This window comes from Cebus imitator, unplaced genomic scaffold (assembly GCF_001604975.1).
Source record: "Cebus imitator isolate Cc_AM_T3 unplaced genomic scaffold, Cebus_imitator-1.0 Scaffold437, whole genome shotgun sequence".
Lineage (NCBI taxonomy): Eukaryota > Metazoa > Chordata > Mammalia > Primates > Cebidae > Cebus > Cebus imitator.
This window is the reverse complement of record NW_016107752.1, coordinates 1,653,622-1,675,173: the sequence shown is the minus strand read 5'-3', so window position 1 is coordinate 1,675,173 and position 21,552 is coordinate 1,653,622. Positions and strand designations below refer to the sequence as shown.

Here is a 21,552-nt window from a genome sequence, read left to right as displayed (position 1 = left end):
TTGTTATAACAGAAGTAGAAGGGAACCTTGTTAACCTCATAAAAAATCTTCATCAAGTAAAGGAAAGTATAAAGAAAAAAAATCTCAATAACAGGTATCATCCTAAATGGGTAGATTCCAAAAGTAATTCTTAGCTTCAGGTACAAGTTATGCATATTCACTATGAATACTCCTTTCAACACTATGTTGGAATTTTGTCAAGGAAAAAGACACAGGGAAAGAAATAAGAATTATAAGGACTGGAGAGTATAGCGTTACTATAATAATAACATTATTATACCATTGTTATTAGCAAATGCCACAATAACGTACATAGAAATCCAAATGTATCCACAAACAAAATGTAAGCAATAGGAAAACAGTGGTAATATAATTATTTATAAAATCAATATATACAATTCATATATGTTTATATACACCAGGAACAAAAACATTAATGTTAATATTAATAAACGTAATTTTAAAATGTTTAAAATACCAACAAAAACTATAAAACAACCAAGAATAAATCTAACAAAATATACGTGAGACCTGTTAGCAGAAAATTTAAATCTTTGTTGTATGATATTAAAGAATATCTAAATAAATCCAACAATAATATATTCATGAATAAGGAAACTTAATTCATATCATACATGTGTTATTTCTCCCAAAATTAATATGTAGGTTTAATGCAACTTCAAAATCATGATTGGTTTTTCTTGCTGTTATTTTAATTTTTGTGAAATATGATGAGTTTAAATATATATGAAAAAAAGGAAGAAATAATTGGTAAGATTCTTCAGGCCCTGAGATATGGAGTTACTGGAAATCTGTAGTAATCCGGAGAGTATGGTACTAGTGCAGAGATGCCCAAAGTCGTAAGTAAAACAAAACAGAAAATACAAATAGAAATGAAGCCATAAGGGAAAAATAATATTTATAATGAAATTTACATAATAGAAAGTTGAATTACTCCATAAATGCAAAGATGGATTTAAAAAAATATAAAAAATATGTTGTAGTACAGCTAAAGGGAAGGGTGAAAGAGTAAGAAAGGAAAGGAGGGAGGGCCAGGGGTCAGGATAAAGGGGAGGTGTTAGAAGTGGGGGCGGGAAGAAAATAAAGTACTTGGCACCACAACAAACTACAAATTTCTATGTTGAAGGTAAAACTGATGTTTTAAGAGAACATATGTGAATTCTGAGGTCTGAGTAAGGAAGCTTGCCTTACAGAAGACTGGTTAAGGTACTAACCACTTATCAAAGGGATGCTGAATTTGACTATTAAACTAAGTTCTTATTCATTAAAATAGCCATTAATGAAAGTAAAAGAAAAAAAAAACTACATTTGTAGAAAATACGTGAAAACAAATTATCCAAAAGGACTCAAAGACATGTAAAAATTTTTTTACAAATCAACAAGGTAAAAAGGAATAGATAATAGAAACAGAAAAGATAAATAGGTACTTCATCAAAATAAGAAATAAAATGAAAAACTGTGACACGTGTTAGAAAGAATGGACTCCATAGAATACATTTACTGTACATTGGTGCAACTTCTTAGGGAAGAAAATTAACATTATCTGGTAAAGTTACATATTAATATACATTACAGTAGCCACTGCCCTTTATAATATTTTGAAAGGAATCTTTTTTTTTTATTTTTTATTAAGCACTAGGAAATAAGTACAGGCATACCTTGGAGATATTGTGGGTTTGGTTCCACATCACCACAATAAAGTGAATATCACAATAAAGTGAGTCACACAATTTTTTTTGTTTCCCAGTATATATAAAAGTTATGTTTATACTCTTGTCTATTAAATGTGCAATAGCATTATGGTTTAAGACATGTATATACCTTAATTTAAAAATAATTCATTGCTAAAAAAAAAGATAGTAACAATCATCTGAGCCTCCAACGAATCATAATGTTTTCTCTGGCAGAGGGTCTAGCCTTGATTTTAATGGGAACTAAATGATTAGAGTGGTGGTCGCTGAAGGTTGAGGTGGCTCTAGTAGTTTCTTAAAATAAGACAACAATGAAGTTTGACCCATTGATGGACTCTTACTTTTATGAAAGATTTCTCTGTAGCATGTGATGCTATTTGCTAGCATCTTAACCACAGTAGAACTTCCCTCAGAATTTGAGTCAGTCTTAAACCCTACTGTTGTCTTATCAACTAAATTTTTGTAATAATCTAAATCCTTTGTTACCATTTTAACAGTGTCCATAGCATCTTGACTAGGAGTAGATTCCATCTCAAGAAACTCCATTTTTTGCTTATCTCTAAAAGTCAATTTCTTATCCTTATCAAATTCTATCATGAGATTGCCGCAATTCGGTCACTTTCAGGCTCCACTTATAATTCTAGTTCTTGCTATTTTTATCACATCTGCAGTGAACCCCTTAAAGTCATCCATGAGGCTTGGCATCAACTTCATCCAAACTCTTGTTAATGCTGATATTTTGACCTCTTTCCATGAAGTATGAATGTTCCAGATTATTAAATCCTTAATAACCTAGATTATTAAATCCAATTCAGAGGTTGTCAATTTACTTTGCCCAGGTCCCCCAAAAGAATCACTGTCTATGGCAGCTATAGCCATATGAAATTTATTTCTTAAATAAGACATGAAAGTTGAAATGTATTTCTTAAATAAGACATGAAAGTTGACTTACTCCTTGATCCATGAGCTGCAGAATGTATGTTGTGTTTGCAGGCATGAAAACAACATTAATCTTTATGTACATCTCCACCAGAGATCTTGAGTCACCAGGTACATAGTCAATGAAAATAGTATTTTGAAAGGAGTCTTTTTTTTTTTTTCTTAGAAGTATGTCTCAATTGTGGACTTGAAATATTCAGTAAACCATGCTGTAAAGAAATGTGCTGTCCTTCAGGCTTTGCTCTACCATTTATAGAGCCCAGGTAGAGTAGGTTTAGCATAATCCTTAAAGGGCCTAGGATTTTCAGAATGGCAAATGAGCATTGACTTCAACTTAAAGTCATCAGCTTCATTAGCCTCAAACAGGAGAGTCAGCTTGTTCTTGGAGCTTTGAGGCCAGGCATTGACTTCTTTGTAGCTATCAAAATCCTAGGTGGCATTTTCCTCTATTAGAAAGCTATTTTGTCTACATTGAAAAACTGTTGTTTGGTGTACCACCTTTATCAATAATTGTAGCTAGATCTTCTAGATAATTTGCTGCCACTTCTTCTTCAGCATTTGCTGTTTTTGCTCTCCTTTCCTTAAGTTTCGTGAACCAACATCTGTTTGCATCAAACTATTTTGCAGCTTCATCACATCTCTCAGCCTTTGTAGAATTGAACAGAGTTAGGGGCTTACTCTACATCTGACTTTGGCTTCACAGAACGCTGTGACTGGTTTGATCTTCTCTCTAGACCACTAAAACCTTTTCCATATCAGCAATAAGGCTGTTTCACTTTCTTGTTGTTTGTGTGTTTACTGGAATAGAACTTGTAATTTCCTTTAAGAACTTTTCTCTTGCATTTACAACTTGGCTTCCTGGCATGAAACGGTTAGCTATTGACCTCTCTGTGATTTTTACATGCTTTCCTTACTCAACTTAATAATTTCTAGCTTTTTTTTTTTTTTTTTTTCCTTTTTCTGAGACGGAGTTTCGCTCTTGTTGCCCAGGCTGGAGTGCAATGGCGTGATCTCGGCTCACCGCAACCTCAGCCTCCTGGGTTCAGGCAATTCTCCTGCCTCAGCCTCCTGAGTAGCTGGGATTACAGGCACGCACCACCATGCCCAGCTGATTTTTTGTATTTTTAGTAGAGACGGGGTTTCACCATGTTGACCAGGATGGTCTCCATCTCTTGACCTCGTGATCCATCCGCCTCAGACTCCCAAAGTGCTGGGATTACAGGCGTGAGCCACCGCGCCGGGCCCTAATTTCTAGCTTTTGATTGAAAGAGAAATGCAACTCTTCCTTTCACTTGAATACCTAGAGGACATTGTAAGGTTGTTAATTAGCCTAATTTCAATATTGTTGTGTCTAAGGGAATTGAGAGACCTGAGGAGAGAAAGAGATGGGAGAATCGCTGGTGGGTGGAGCACTCAGAACACACACAACATTAGCAATTAAGTTATCTATCTTACCTTGGCATCATTCATGGCACCTCAAAACAATTAATAACTTTGAAGGTGGTCACAGACACCATAACAGACATAATAATAGTGAAAAAGTTTGAAATACTGTGCTAATTACAAAAATGTGACACAGACACCGAGTGAGCACGTGCTGTTGGAAAAAATGGCACTGATAGACTTGCTAGAAACACGGTTGTCACAAACATTCAAGTTGTAAAAAATGCGGTATCTGCTAAGCTCAACAAAGTGAAGAGCAATAAAATGAGGTATGCCTGTACGGGAACGCACTTTTTGCAAAAATGTAAAGCTAACCAGTTGAAATGCCCATTGACATGGATTTTAAAAGACATATTTACATAAATGGAATTTAACACAGCAGTAGAAGTAGAAAGCATTTCAGCTACACGTGGAAAAATCATCAGCTACAACACGAATAAATCTGAGTAACAATGCTAAGAGGGAAAAGTAGAAAGACATGTTGATTGTCAGGCACATGGTAACTCAGTATTTAGAATAGTGCTCACCTTTGTGAATTAGAACAGTGCTAAAGGAAAAGAAAACAGAGAAATATGTAAGTCCTGGAATGGGCAACTGATACATATGTGTTTATTCTATTGTACCTATATTAGTATAAGCAAAACAATCAGTATTAGAACTGAAGAAGATATTTGCAACAAGTCTCACAAAGGTTAAATATCCACAATATAATAAATGAGAAACTGCATGAAAGTTTCCTGTTCTAAATATCCATGGATATTTTCATCAGATGATGGGGTTTAGTAATTTTTATATATATTTTATGATATTTATGCGATGTTGGTATTGCCTTAACAGAACTTTTTTAAATGATGCAAATGTAAAGGCAAAGATTGCTGTAATATGCAAAGAGTCTGTAAAGTATTATTAAAAAACAACTCAATTGAAAGAAAGGCACATCTTTTAATAATGTTTTCAGAAGAGAGGTTACACAACTCTAGGAAATGTATAAAGATATGTTCAACTCACTAGTAAACAGGGAAGTGTGATTTTACAACAAAGAAAAAGATACCGGTTTTCACTCATTGTTAAAGAAATATTATAAAATTGTTTATATGTAGTGTGTTTTGGTTGCAAGGAAATGGACACTTGCATATTTCACAGTGGGAGCCATTCAGAGGGATATAATGGTGTAATAGAATATTTTTCTCTAGAGTAGCCTTCAAAACAAATGCACATGTTTACACAAATGTTCTTCAAATAATATTAAATACAATACCTTTTTGTAATAATGAGACACTAGAAATAGCTTAAAAATGCATAAAATGAAGTAATTTATTTTAAATTGTAGTACATGCACTTATTATAAAACATGATGCAGTGGTTAAAATTAATCTGACAGAATGCAGCACATAACATATGCATATGTTATATACTGATACACAAGGTTCTCTTATACATATTTGAAGTTAAAAAAAAACCCACCCAAGTTAATGAACAATATGTATAGCACAGTTTTATTCATGTTGAAAATATGTGTGCATTAAAGATACTTGTATGAACATTTGTATATATAAGTATGTAAAAAAAAATCCCTGGACAGTTGCATATATTATGTCACTATCAGTGGTTATCATTGGGACAAGGGGGGTGAAGAGGCACATACCAAAATTTCTGTCCTGTTTTAATATTTTTATTGCAATAAAATAGGCTAAGACTGTATAGCTGGCTGCATTACCTGCCTTTGTGACTTTTTTGTAGGTAGGTTACATTATTAAGCACGCGGCATGCAGTAACAGCAGAAGCAGTGGGTATTTATGGCAGCTGACCCAGCAATTAGGCTGGAGTGTTCCTGGGTAGATTATCCTGTCAACCCAGTCAAAATACAAGGTCAAGCCTGACTCCTATTTGGAGAGTCCATGTCAAAAGGAAATACTGGAACAATTGGCTAGAACCTCAGTTGCAGTCTGATCAATTTCTCCCAGTAAAGGAGAAAGTAGAAATTGTTAAAGACATATTTGCTGACATAACTGTCACGTTTATATATTCACTCAAAAGATAATTTTTGATGAAATTTATTAAATGAAATAATGTAATATATGTCATTCAGGATTATGTGAACTGCAAATCACATCTGGGAGAATATCTTAATGAAAGTTATTATAATTTACTAATTTTACTTTTAAAATTTTAGAATTCATTGAAGAAAAATAGAATATATTCATTATGGAATCTAGAATATATAATTACAAAATATTTTAAAATTATAGAATCTGGAATATATAATTATAAAATAGGATGAAGAGATAAAGTATCATCAAGATATTTTACAGTTTTTATAAAATAAAAATATATTTCATTGGGTTAAATGCTAATGATACAAAACTGAAAATATCTTCTTTTTAAACTATTCATCATGTGCCATAACATACTTATTTTTCAGGTTAAACTTTTTCCGCGATGTTCCTGACTTCAGAGTGTTAGCGTGTGGTGGAGATGGAACCGTGGGCTGGGTTTTGGATTGCATAGGTAATGCAGACACATACTTAATATGGCTGGGGTGAGAGCAATGGCTTTAAGTTCTGTTTTATCTATGTGTCTATGGCTGGCATCATTATCTTTGGAAGCAGTTATATAATTAGACATCTGGAATGTTGCGCGCTGTTTATTGGTTTAAGTAATTCTTCTATAGTTCAAAAATTTAACTGACAAAATAATTTACAAGTATCTGGAAGTCCTTCCTTTCGAATCAGTTTCTTACAGTATTTACCAGACTTTCAGAGTTGTTTTCAAATGGGACTCTAGGAAATCCAGTTGTTTGCATACCCCAGCAAGTCAAAGATGTAGTCTTAGTATTTGTGATAAAGTCTGTGCCAAATGGATGTGCTTACTTTATTTAAACATGGAGCCTCAAAACCTTACCCTCTGTGCATATTCATATCGTTATCATCCATTATCATCATTATGATAGCTAATTTTTATTCATTGTGTACTATCTGATAGTCCTGTGCTAAGACTTTTACCTAAATTACCTTGTTTATTCCTCGCAACTCTATGACATAGTATTAATAATCCAGTGTAGAGATAGGGAATCTAAAACTTGGAAAAAGTAAATAACTAAAACAAAGTCTTATAGCTGTGAACTGGGAGAGCTGGGATTAGAACCCACAGTTTAATCTTATTCTATGTTACCTGTCTATTTAAACTGAAAGAGCTCGATTTTTATAAGCAAACAATATAGGAACAAGATCGAGCATATAAGGTAAGTATGCGGCACAATAAAAACTATAAATTCAGGAAAATTATTTGATTTTTCAGATCTAGTCAGTTGTTGGAACTGGTTACTAGTAAGAAAAACAGATCATGAAATGGCCTTTATGAGGATATAAATCCAAACAAGTATTGACTCTTTTTGGTCTCATTTCAGTTACTGCATTGACCAATTCTGTGTTTAAAACAGGCCCTTTCCTAAAACAGATTGATTCAAAAGAAGTTTTACCTTCTGTATAAATTGCAACAGACATCTATTTAGTCAAGGCAGATAACATTCTGTCTTTGCATACACTAAAAATATTCACATTAAAAATAAATACATATCGGCAACATTTTTGATAAGGATCTAACAGCTTTAATCTACTAATATTTGATTTAAAAAGAAACAGTGAAAATTCTGATCTGGCCTTCTGTTAAACAGTGTAAATAGTATATATATGTTCTATCTTAGAAGACAACCAGAATTCAAGAATTGAAAAAGTTAATGAGTTAGTTGGAAAAGTCTCTGAAGACTTGTAAGGATTTTAGAGGGAAAAGAGCAGGAATTTTTAGTTTGTTTTAGCCCTCAAAATCTTAATGTTGGCTATTTCGTTATGACATATCCCTAAACTATCTAGCCCTGGTATGCCTACACACATACATACACTGACATAGAGGGGCTCAGGAGGAAGGAAAAATAAAAGAAAATGATATACATTTGTGAGATTGATTCAAGGCATATGATGATTCAAATCAAAGCATATGGGATGTCAGCAGCAGAGATCTTTACTGCTCTGAACCCAAAGCATTATGTGATGTAAAGATTAATCTCATGGAAAACCTGCTGATCTTGGTGTGTCCCAGCTGTTAAAGTTGTGTTCCGTTTGCTCTGACACAAAGGAGCACTGTGGGTGGGAAAAAGTCAAGGACATTGTTAGCAATTTACTCACTTTTAGAATTCAACAGTTTTCAAATATTTTATTCCTTCAAGTAAAATATTCCTGGCATTGATGTTGCAAAGGGACTTTATATAGGACATATTCATTGACCCTAGTTGTGTCTCTGTATTGTAATCTTACGCTGTATATAATAATATCTCTGAGGATTGTAATGGAGATAAGACATGCCGCAGTTTTTAGCTAAGACATTTAAAAAGCTTTCCTCGTGCTTGAGTTTTGACAATCCATCATACTGTGAAAAATAGTATTTGTGTTTTGTCAGTTGCTACAAATGTGTACAAATTATTCATAATTCATAATTGAATATATCTAAAAAATACAATTTTGTTTTGTTTATAAGTACCTAGAGGAATTCCTTCATTTCATGTCATCAGGCTTTTTTTAAAATATTATTTTATCTGCATTCAAAATCTTATTTATTTGTATTTTTTCATTCTGCAGAAAAGGCCAATGTAGGCAAGCATCCTCCAGTTGCAATTCTGCCTCTTGGGACTGGCAATGATCTAGCAAGATGCCTGCGATGGGGAGGAGGTAAGGCAGCTGCAACAACAAAATCAGAAACAGTGCACAACACCCCTTTCCCTTGCAAATAACAAGAACAGAAACAAAAACCATATGATTTCATGAATATAACTGATGTAGTATATGTAATATATGATTTTGAACAACAGTCTAGGGTAGAAGAACAAGTAGAGGGCAAAGAGACCATGGATATTGGGCTTTAATGTCATATTAATTATAGACAAACTTCAGGAGGGCAAGTTTCCAAACATCTCTGGTTTTTGTTTTTGACGTTTTCATTTAGAAAATAACATGGATGTACATTAAGGTAATGTTTATATTTTTCATTTATAAATTGTGTGGTAAAATCACAAACAGAGGAAAAATGAAAGACTAATGAATTAGCTTCCCAGGAGTGAGTACGTTAAATAACACTTAAATATTGAGACTCACTCTGTGCTATCCAGCTGTATTCCGCACTTTGGATACAGAGTTGACAACAGAGAAACAAAAAGTCCTTAACTTCTAGCGGCACATAAAATGATATGTAAGACTTTATGCTAACAAGTAAACTGATGAACATTATAAGGCAAAACCTCACTGAGGAGATAATGTAGAAGAGAAGACTAATAGCTAGAAAAAGACTCAGGCATATAAACCTGGGTGTGAACTTCGTAAGCAGAGGGAACATGGAGTTCAAAGGCCCAGAGGTGTCAAGGCACTTGACGTATTCAAGAAACTGAAACTGAAATAGTGTGTATGGAGCAGGATAAATAAAGAGAATATTTCAGGAGGCCTTAAAACATTTTGCAGAATCACTGATAGGCTATATTTATCTAAAGATCACTGAACACCACCAGATAAGATCACTAAACACCACCAGACTTTGGTAAAGAAGCAGGAATTGAATGTTAAATATATTTAGCATCAAAGCTCACTTAGAGAAGCTGGAAAAGTGTCTACTAAGACAGAGTGAACAGAGTCCCTGGGGAGCTTGTTAAAAATACAGTGGCCTGACCCCACCCCAAACACGCTGAATGGAAATATCTGGAGTTAGGACCTGAGCAGATATATTTTTTTTTTAAACAAACTCTCTAAGTAACTCTGATTTACAGCAAAATTGGAGAACAATTCCGTGAATATCTGGCCAGCTAGCTCTAAACTGTGTACATGCTAGACTAAGAATTTAGTATATATTCTATTTGGGATTTTCATTAAGAATTTACTTTAGGAATATTTTCATGAGTTGTATTAGAGCTCATGAAATCTAAAGAAATGAATGAAGACATCACCATTGCTGATAAGATACTTGTATTTGCCAGTGTTCATACAAGTGCATTGATTAAAAAGAAAATATGTGTATCTTTTCGTCTGTAACATTTATTTGATATATTTGAAAATAAGTAATTTTATTTTGGCTTCCAAATTAACAAATGGCCTAAATCTCAAATTTGATGAAGAAGTCCATATTTGACATACTCTAATGATTCTTGTGAAAACACATACAAAGTACTAACAATGGTCAAAGGCAAGGACTACGGTTTGTGTCAAAGTATCTATTAGTGATGAATTCCCTGTGAGTATATGATACATTGGCACTGTTCTAGGTGCTACATAACAGTGAGGAAGTAAATAAATAGCTTCTATCTTTTTGGAGATTACATTTTCATTGAATATAATAGACAATTATTAATGAAATATGTAATTACAAAATTTAATCAGGGAATCAGGAGTCAGAAGAATTAATAATAGAGATGAACTGTCTAGGTAGATGGTCAAGAAGGTCTCTCTGGGGAGGTAACATTTAAGCTGGATCTAAAATACCAGAAGGAGGAAAAATAGCTCCTTATGTTTCAAGGACTGAAGGAAGGAGTGCTGGTGGGGTTGCTGAAGCAGCAGGGCAGTGGTGGGAAGTTAGGGGTGGTGAGTACCATGACTTTGGAAAGATAATTGGGAGCTAGATAATGCAGGAACTTGTTTGTCATTGTAAGAGTTTTATATGATTGATTTTGACATGGAAAGTGAAGCTTTGAAAGTGTCAGAAGTAGAGTAACACACTGACACATTTCCAAAAATGGATTAATTTTGGAATAGAAAATAAACTGGTCAGAAAATGTGAAAACATGCAGAACTATAGTTCTCCAAATGAGAACTTCAATTATACTTGTTCTGATTACATGATAAAATGAGCAGACTAGAGCTTACATGGTGTAAATCAGGCAAGTAGACAAACTGGAGGTACATTTTCAGGCTTAGATTAACTGTACTTATCAGTGGAATGGATAGGAATTTTAGGGAAAGCAAGGTAACAAGATGCCCAAGTTGAGCAATTAGGGAAATGGAGAAGCCCTTTTCTAGAGATTATTAACAAAGAAATATGCTTTTCAGTGGAATTGTCTCTTGCCAGGTGTGTAACTTTGAGCAAGTTACTTAAGAACTGTGTGCTGTAGATTCCTCATCAGAATTTGAAGAAAATAATAGTGCCTACCTTGTAGGTTCCTGTGCTAAACTAATACATTGTTTGTGTTAGTTTGTTCTCACACTGCTATAAAGACATAGCCAAGACTGGGTAATTTATTAAAGAAGACTTAATTGACTCACACTTTCTTTCTTTTTTTTTTTTTTTTTTTGAGACAGCCTCGCTCTATTGCCAGGCTGGAGTGCAGTGGCGCTATCCGGTTTCAAGCAATTTTCCTGCCTCAGCCTCCTGAGTAGCTGGGACTACAGGCACGCACCACCATGCCCAGCTAATTTTTTGTGGTTTTAGTAGAGACGGGGTGTCACCATGTTGACCAGGATGGTCTCGATCTCTTGACCTTGTGATCCACCTGCCTCGGCCTCCCAAAGTGCTGGGATTACAGGCGTGAGCCACCGCGCCCGGCCGACTCAAACTTTCAAATGGCTGTCGTGGACTCAGGAAACTTACAATCATGGTGCAAGGCGAAGGAAAAGCAAAGGCACATTTTACATGGTGGCACGTTAGAGAACCAAATGAGCAAAGGAGAAATCGGCCCCTATAAAACTATCAGATCTAGTGAGAACTCACTACCACCAAAAGTGCATGGTAGAAGCCACCCTCATGATCCTATAACCTCCCACCAGGTCCCTCCCTTGACACATGGGGATTATTGGGATTACAACTAAAAATGACATTTGAGTGGGGACACAGAGCCAAACCGTATCAATGTTTGTGCAAAGTATTTTATGCAGTTGCAGTAATTATTGTTATACTTAATTTTGTAGGAGAAAATACTTCATTCAACCAGCAATCATTTTCACTTAAGGTCCAGGGAATCTATTGACTTGAAGCCTCTTTTTTACAAGAGTATATTTTGGAAAAGATGACACTAAGAATGTAGGATATCCTAGGGTGTTTGAAAAAATGCTTGATTAGCATTCTGTTTGTAAATTTCTGGCAAAATTAGTCTCTCTAACAAAAATTTGATTATTGCAAGGAAAATCTTGTTTGTATAGATTAAGGAGGTAAGTGATAGTTGTAAATAGAGCATACTTTTCTATAGATTTGTTGTTGCATTTCTTTATGTGATTTTCGTTTGTAACAATTTCTGACTATTTAGATCCAGTCACTATAACAACATATCATTAAAGATAAAATAATTATTAATTATGTTTTCATTCTGTTTCTTAGCCCTGGAGTGATTACAAGCTTTAAGTCAAAACGATGAAAGTAAAATAGTATTATTGATTTTTGAAAAAAGTCTTTTGTTGGCATGTTTAGTGGGTTTGATTTATCTTTTATAAAATCATGATCTTCTTGAGTTCAGAAATCCTACTAATAGCTACATATCATTATTTAACAAACTTGGGCGTAGATACATACAAGAAGTAAGGAAAAGGTATTTGTTAAATGGGGCACTACAGTCTGGAGTTCATCTATGTGAATCACTTCTGAATTTGCAGATGTTGTAATTCTCAAGATTTATTTATTGTCTCTTTCTACCTTTGCTTGACTGGAAGACAGATTTAAACCAGATTTTCATATTTAGTCATAAAAATCCCTGTACACATATCCAGTGGTAAATATTTTAAGCTGAGTGACCCTACTATAATCTAGCTGTGGTAATTGATTTTCATTACATTCTTTCCTATCATGTTCTCTCCTGGTTACTTGTTGTTCCTACATTGTTCTAATGTTATATTGAATGGTGCTACTATTAACCTGAGACATGACTGAGAACAAATTCAACATTTTTTTAAAGGATTATTACTTGCTTGTATTTCTGCTCATCCTATGTATGTATATGCATACACACAGACGATACTCCTTATATGCAAAATAATTTATACCTAAAGACTATCAACTGTATTCTGAAATGAAAGCAGAATTTGGAAAATAGATGAACATACTTAAGTGTTTTTTATTTAGTTCAGTAGGTAAAACAAAATATACATGCGTATAATTTATTTGGGGAGCTATTACTTATTCTTCTTAAAACAAATTAACAATTAGGAATTAATTAAACATTTACAATAAGGTAGTGCTATTAAGAAACATGAAATGTTATTAAATACAATTATTGTAGTCTTGCAGCTTAAACCATTCAATGTTTTGCCACTGAGTACAGTTATATGCATAATATTAATATTTATAGCTTCAAATTATACTATAAGATATATACCTTTTGAAATATTTAATATTTTCCATGATTCTATGTAATAATTACTTATCATACACTTTATTAAATAGCGCATAATTACTTTTTAAAGCTGTGTAAGGTAAGAAGTGATGATGAGCTCCAAAAGAGGTATTTCTAGTTCCTGGTGGCCTTTGCTTTCTAATAGTTAATTGAACAATTGCACCTTTAGTGAAATGTATTCCTCTTTAGGGAATTTTCGCATATGAGACTGCCTGTTTTCTTTTCATCCAATGAGTTTATTCAGTGATATGTATGCTAATAGCTCTAATGAGGACTCAACTCTGGCATTTCCTTGTTCAACAATTAAATAATGAACAGAAAAAAAACCCTGAAAATATTGTTCCAACTTAAAATACCATTTTAGGACTGTGTGTGAGCATTGTATGGGTAAAGAGAGAGATTATTTAACTTAGTACAATATTTCAAATTCTGATGGTATCATCATCAGTAGTATAATATTATTGAGAACTTTCTATTCTCTGTTTTAGGCTCATGTACTAAGACCTTTTATGCATTATCTTGCTTCCATCTTCACAAGAAATGTAAGATTTTTATAGGGAAGGAAACTAATGTTGAGGAAGATTAAGAAATGAAAACAGAAACTCTGTCAGGGTTAGGCTGCAGTGATAACTATGTTATATACCTACCGATAAATTGAATATTGAAAATTTAATATTGGGATGACTTTTATTTTTAGGCCATGTTGACCATCTATCATAGATTCACTAAAAAATTGATTTGTTCAGCATTTACTGTATGGCAGGCCAGGTTAAGAGGAACCTGTAGTGACAAAAACACAAGTAATGACAATGTGGTGTACTAGTTCTAAGATAGGGCTGGTTTTGAAACTGTGAGTAGACTGCGTGCGGGGCATCTAAGCCATTCTTTTGAAAGGGTGCTTTCCAGAAAGAAGTGTTAGCACGTTTATTCATTTTATTTAATTTTGTTATTTTAAAGATAGAACATCGCTGTGTCACCCAGACTGGAATACAGTGGTGCAATCATAGCTCACTGCAGCCTGGAATTCCTAGCCTCAAGTAGTCCTCCCACCTCAGCCTCCTGAGTAGCTGAGACTACAGGCATAAGCAGCAGCACTGGACAGAAGTGTTAGCAAATATGCAACTAGGCCAAGGAAATAGATGCAAGGCAGTCAAAAAGAAAACGGGCACCCTGAGTAGATAGAATAAGAAACAAAATTTTAAACGTTGCAAAGAGTAGGACCTTTTACTTAAATTCAAAGTTCTATATCACTAGAGGGGGGAAAGTGAGGATAAGAGAGTGGTGGAAAGTGAAAAATCTAAAATGTCATCCATGTTTTTGACTTCAGCAGCTGGGTAGAGGATGGGGCCTTTGTGAAGTCGGCTGCACAGGAGGAAGATATGGAAGCAAAGAATTAATTCAATTTTGAATCTATTGATAGAAATTTTATGGGGCATACAGTAAACATGTTCACTTGGCAGTTATATACACTGAGAATTTGCACCACAAAAGAGAAATACAATGTGTGTTACAAATTAAGGTTAAGAATGAAATGTGAATATGAGTATAACGTTATAATTAATTCTTCACTTGACAGTAGCATGTGCTTCAAAATCATTATCTTTAGAATATTACGCATGCAAATGAACAGGGAGAGCCAGTGTTACAGCTAGCCTGAATTTGTGAAACTGACTCTAGGGCAAGCAACTAACCAGCAGATTGGCCAGAAATTTAATAGGAGTTCTTGGGATCAAACTTTATGTACATCGAATATCTCTTTAGAGTATAACACACTCAAACATAAAAACACAGCTTTTTGATTTGGCTAGATTCCTTTTCTCAAGATATTTTCTTTCCCCATTAGGTTATGAAGGTGAGAATCTGATGAAAATTCTAAAAGACATTGAAAACAGCACAGAAATCATGCTGGACAGGTGGAAGTTTGAAGTCATACCTAATGATAAAGATGAGAAGGGAGACCCAGTGCCTTACAGTATCATCAATAATTACTTTTCCATTGGCGTGGTAAGATTTCCACTAAATTTTACCTTTTTATCTACACTGAATAATCACAGTAAGGAACCTTTTACACTATCAAAATTTACTGATTGTAAATAATTTATTTTACCTTTGTGCCAGCAAAACATCTCCTCTAATAGGCAATTATTATTGCTCTAATGACCAATAATTGTTTTTATCATTGCTTACTAATTTAGAGTATCAGCAATTGACGTATTTTTCATGTTTTAAACAAAGGGAAAAATATATTCTTTGTAATTGTTTTATTTGTGTTACTAAAATGAAGTTGAAAGTCGTTTAATATACTTACAAGTTTTAGAGCATAAGTTGAAGCTCCATATTATTGAGAACGTGAAAATATTGCAATAAATTTTATCTAACTTTTAGATTCATTTTACAAAATAATTATAACTTACTAAATATCTATGAAAAGTCTACAAAAAAATCCTGCTACTATTCTCAGGTGATTAATTAAAGTCGGAAGGCTGACTTTTCACTTCATTTCTTTTAGAATCTTACACAGAGTAAAATATTATTTGGCAGTTGAAATAGTTATTAAAATTTTAATCCTAAAGGAATAATTTTAACAGTGATTATATATATTTTTAGCCAATAATTATGAAATCTAAAAATACATAAAGCATTAAATTCCATTTAATGTATGCTAATTTTATGTCATCTCTGTCTCTCTCTCTCTCACACACACACACACGCACACACACACACTAAAAAAGCTAATAGAATATGAAAAGCATTGGTTGAGTCCATGAGCGTAAGATTCATATCTTTAAGCAAATTATGTAATTTCAGTATCTGGTTATTTTCCTGTGTCATGCAGAGTTTTTTTTTTTCTCTCTCATAGAGGTACAAATATGATTGTACATTTAAAGAATCTCATGGAGTGCTAGATAATAAAGGCTAAATAGGCAATGGTTACTAATACCGTGATGAATATTATCATTTGAAAAAAAAATGCAATGCATCTTGATCTAGAGAAGCCCTCCTATTCACATTGGTATAAAAACAGTATTTTTAACAGCTTTATTAGTGTTTCAGTTACACACAGCTGAATTCACTCACTATAACTGTACTCTTTAATGATTTTAGTAAACTAATCCAATTTTAGAACATTTTTATTATGCAAATCAGAACCCTCATGCCCATTTTTAGTCAATCTTGGCTCCTTTTCCCAATTTCAGGAAGGAATTAATCGGCTTTCTGCCCCTAAGATTTGCTTTTGATGGACATTCTATATTTTTTTAAAAATGTCAGATCTCACAAATAACCACTATAGGACCTACTCGTGTAACCAAATACCACCTGTACCCCAATAACTTATGGAAAAATAATTTTAAACATCACACAATATAAGACTTCTGCACCTGGATTCCTTCACTTAGGATGAAGTTTTTGAGTTCACTCATGTGAACTGTATAAATATTGTTTTCCTTTTCGTTGCTGAATAGGCTTCTGTTGCATGCAGGTATCAGATATTGCTTATTGCTTCACCAATTGATGAACGTTTAGAATGTTTCCCATCTTTGAATATTAAAGATGCCAATCTCTTAAGTCTCTTAGGATTCTTTGTTTTGGTTACTATACTTTTGAACTCAGAATTGCTATTTGGTTCTTCTGTTTACAATTTTGTATCTTTAATGAATGTTTTCTATTTGAAGAGTCATTTTTCCTATATTTTATCCTTTAAATGTTGTATCTTTTAATTCTTTTGACATATAATAGCTGTTTTGAAGTATGTGTCTACTAAGTCAAACATCTGTGCCCCATCAGAGACCTTTTTTCTTTGCTTGTTATTTTCCCAAATGTGTGACCCACTTTCCTATTCCTTTGCATATCTCCTCGTTTTTTGTTAAAAACTGAAAAATGTTTATATTTTTAATTCCCTGGATTTTTATTTGCCCACAGTGGTTATCATTGTTCCTGTTAGTCAATTTAGAGACTTTCCCGTTGAGCCATTCTTCCTTATGGTATATGCTGCTTTCCTAGAGATCACCCTGTGTCAAAATGATTGTATAAAGTTGTGCTCAAACTCTTTGAGCCAGTAAGTCTTCTTTTCTTTGTCATTGGATCCATGTGTTCATTGAAGAATACATTCAAAGTTTAGGTAATTAGAAATCAGCTTCAGCTTTTATTATAATCTGGCCTTTCTTTTGTCTCCTCTGCTCATGTACAAACCCTCTCATTTAACCAAGGATGTGTAGATAACTAGGATCCTCTTTTGTCTCTTCTGAACATTTGTGCAGCCTTGCAAATCCATGTAGATTTTTAGACAGCCAGGAATATATAGAAGTTTGTCACAGCCCGTATGAAAATTTGATTCCAAGATCTCCTGTTAAATTTCTGGCCAATCTGCTTGTTAGTTGCTTGTCCTATCATCAGTTTCACAAATTCGGGCTAGCTGTAACACTGGCTCTCCCTGTTCATTTGCCACAGATATTACTACTCTAAGTGTAAGTTGTAAAACAAAGTTCTAGGCCATAGAGAACTTCTGGCTTCCATTTCACATCAAGTCAGCTCTGCTGATGAGGAAGCTGCTTATTTTCTTAGCTTATTCTACCCTGATAGAACCATAGCACCTAGGCAGCAAAAGGCTAAGGAAGCAGCCCAGGACTGAAATATCACTAATTATAGAGTTCTTATCTGAGGTTTAATAGTTTTCTTAAATAAACAATTCTCGCTTTTTTTATATGCTCTGGTCAATTTCCAGTGGTTCTTAACAGAGGAGAATTTTATCTCTTTCCAGAAGCATTTGGCAGTGTCTGCTTGATTGTCATGACTAAAGCAGGGATTTTTTGTTGTTAACTAGTGGGTAAAGTTTAGGAATGCTGCTAAATGGCCTCAGAGCATAGGACAACACCTCAAATACACAGTAAAGAATTTCACAGCTCAAAATGTCAACAGTGTCGAGGTTGAAAAACCTTTATATTAGGAAACACAAATACAGTTGATCTTTGAACAATACAGGTTTGAACTGCACTGGTTGACTTATAGGCAGATTTTTGTAATAAAAGTTATACCCAGTGTAATTTGCCTCCCCTCCTTTCACCTTCTTCACCTCTTTTGCCTCTGCCACCTTGGGACAGGAAGATCAACCCCTTCTCTTCCTCCTCCTCTTTAGCTTACTCAGTCTGAAGAAGATAGGGATGAAGACCATTATGATAATCAATTTCCACTTAATGAATAGTATATGTATCTTCTCTTTCTTATGATTTCCTTAACATTTTCTTTTCTTTTGTATGTGTAACATACAAATGTATGTTAATTGGCTTTATGTTATTGGTAAGGCTTCCAGTCAACAGTAGGGTATTAGTTGTCGCATTTCTGGGGAGTCAAATGTTATACTCAAATTTTTTTGATTGCAAAAGTGGTCAGCACCCCTAACTCCCATGTTGTTCAAGGGTCAGTTGTATTTAAATACAAAAAGTCAAAGTATTTGAAAAGGAGAAATGATACAATACCAAAAAACTTGAAAACGAAAGCTATACTAGAAATAAGACAGAAAATGGCAGAGAGTAACAACAAGAACAAAAGTTCATGATGTTAGAACAACTGAAAGCTGCATTATTGAGAAATGTTAATCAGACCTATTACAAAATTGATTTTGCAAAGGTATTATAAAGATAATTATAAGTAAATACTATATGGTGAATGATAAATATATAGTTATATGTGTTCCAATTGAAAAAATATACATATATATCCAATTAAAAACATATTATGACTAACATGAGAGTATAGCAAATTTGCCAAATATAAAATCAACTTAAGTATTCACTAGTATATTCTTATATTAGCAATAATCAGTGAGTTTCCAAAAAAATAGCAAAAAAAAATTGAAAGTATTAAGGGATTAATAAAAAATATACATGACCTGTATAAAGAAAATCTTAAAACTCACTGCAAAGACATAAAAGATCAGAATAAATAGAGACATTGCCTATTCTTATATGAGATTTCTTGATATAATATTCAAATTAATTTATACATTTAATGTATAACTTCTCAAGATGAGAGCTGGATTTTATGACAAACTTATTTTAAAATGTGTATGACAACATAGCGCAGTCAATTTTAATAATAAGGGAAAAAATGTTTTATCAAATTAGACATGCTACAGTTGGATTGGATAATTATAACAGAATGGTCCTATGAAATAATAGATGAACAAATCAATGAGGAAGTACAGAGACACATATTGGAACTTACTATAGAGATGGCACAAAATTCCACTGGGGAATGACAGATTACTTAGTTGATAATGTTCAAAACTAACTTCCTAGAAAGAAAAAACTTTTGTTAGAATTCTACTTCACATTATAGAAGTACATGCCAGACTTATTAAAGAACTAAATTTAAGAGACTACATTTAGAAACTAATAAAAACCATGTGATAGAATGTTTATGATTTTAAGGCAGATCAGAACTAATTAAACAAACAAGGTGGCTTTGACTGAGTCTTCTTTTAAAGAGTCTTGTTCCCTTTGACTTGGAGCTCCTTCGACTGAGCGTAATATGGGGGTTGCGGGGGGGGAGGGGTGAAGAGAGGAGGCATTCCTCCCTGAAAGATTTAATCTTACCCCAGGAACACAAAATCTCCATGCTCAGGGACATAATCAGCGCAATAGGTCTTCTACCTTGAGTCCTTTAACAAAGTCGTCTACTCGGCAACTTGCATTCTTCTTCCTCAATCGATGAATCTAGAATATAATGAAATAAAATAAATTAACTACCTCAAGCTATTCCTTAATATATAACAAATCATGGAGTTGGAGGATTTAAAGCATATGGGATGCATCTCAACTTTATGCTATAACCAGCATGAAAAAGCTTAAGATGAGCACATAGTTTATACTTGAAATTGTGTCTAGGAACCCTTCTGCTGTTACGAAGTCATCTCCGAGTTTGAGTCTACTCTCAGTATTGTTTTCATTATTTCATCTATTGTTCCTTATTTACTGACTGTTAGCACTGTGCAATCTACAAAGAACCTTGACTCCAATTTTAGGAAATCTGAGGAGGTCAGAAATATATAGCTATATCATTTTCTTATTCATTGTGATATAATCTTTGTACTATTCATGAATGGTTTGACCACTGGTTCAAACACACACAAATTATCAATGGTCTGACAATGAATAAAAAATAGTTTTTCTTCACATGACAGGTCAGGATGGGTTAAAAATTGAGGGGAGGCTCTGCTCTATTTTGTCAGTCAGTGACCCAGTCTCCTTCTATCTTGACAGATAACCCTCTATTCAACAACTGAATGGCTAAAGGAAAGTGGAATTTTTCTGTTTGTTTTTTTAGTGGGCCATACCTGGAAGATGTAACATCATTTCCACTCATAACTCACTTGCCATATTTCAGTGACTTGCCTGCACATAATTGTAAGGAAGCTGAGGAAATAAATTTTGTCTACCTAGGAAGAAAATGGAAATTGATCAATTACTAGACACTATGCCAAATCCTTCTTTTTAATGCTTTTCCAATTTAGCCAACACTATTGGAAATGATTCTGTATTCATAATTAACTCTAACCAGATATCTTCCACAGTGATGGTCCATCAATAAAAGCATGTCTATTTAGTATCTTCTATGTACCAGGTACTGTTTGAAAATTAGCAGTGAACTTGATAGAGGTCTGTATAGTCACTAAGCTTACATGGTAGTGAGGTGAGAGAAGATTGTCATGAGATGCTAGACACCTGGAATTAGAAGCAAAAGCCAACTATAGATAATCTTAAATACCCCAAGAAGAAAACTTTCTACTCCATTCATTTTATTTCCATAATGGATTCTTCGTTCACTTGTTTAATAAATAAAAAACTAAGCACTTACTTTTTTCAGGCTCTAGGCTTATGAGAGTGAATTAAAGACACAGGTCATCTGGCTGGATGCCATGGCTCATGCCTGTAAGCCCAGCACTTTGGGATGCCAAGGAAGGCAGATCACCTGAGGTCAGGAGTTCAAGGCTAGCCTGGTCAACATGGTAAAAGCCAAACTCTACTAAAAATACAGAAAATAGCTGGGTGTGGTGGCACATGCCTGTAGTCTCAGCTACTTGGGAGACTGAGGCAGGATAATTGCTTGAAC

The 21,552-nt window shown here is 33.9% G+C and overlaps 1 protein-coding gene across 3 annotated transcripts in view; it reads left to right on the top strand.

The window, feature by feature from the left end:
* LOC108290525 (diacylglycerol kinase beta) overlaps positions 1-21,552 on the top strand; it is a 535,319-nt gene that overhangs the window by 116,159 nt on the left and 397,608 nt on the right. For all 3 annotated transcript variants that reach the window (XM_017510376.2, XM_037732007.1, XM_037732006.1), the window contains 3 exons: positions 6,517-6,602; positions 8,726-8,815; positions 15,287-15,447. In XM_017510376.2, coding sequence (XP_017365865.1) covers positions 6,517-6,602; positions 8,726-8,815; positions 15,287-15,447 — 337 coding nt within the window. The remainder of the gene's footprint in view (positions 1-6,516; positions 6,603-8,725; positions 8,816-15,286; positions 15,448-21,552) is intronic.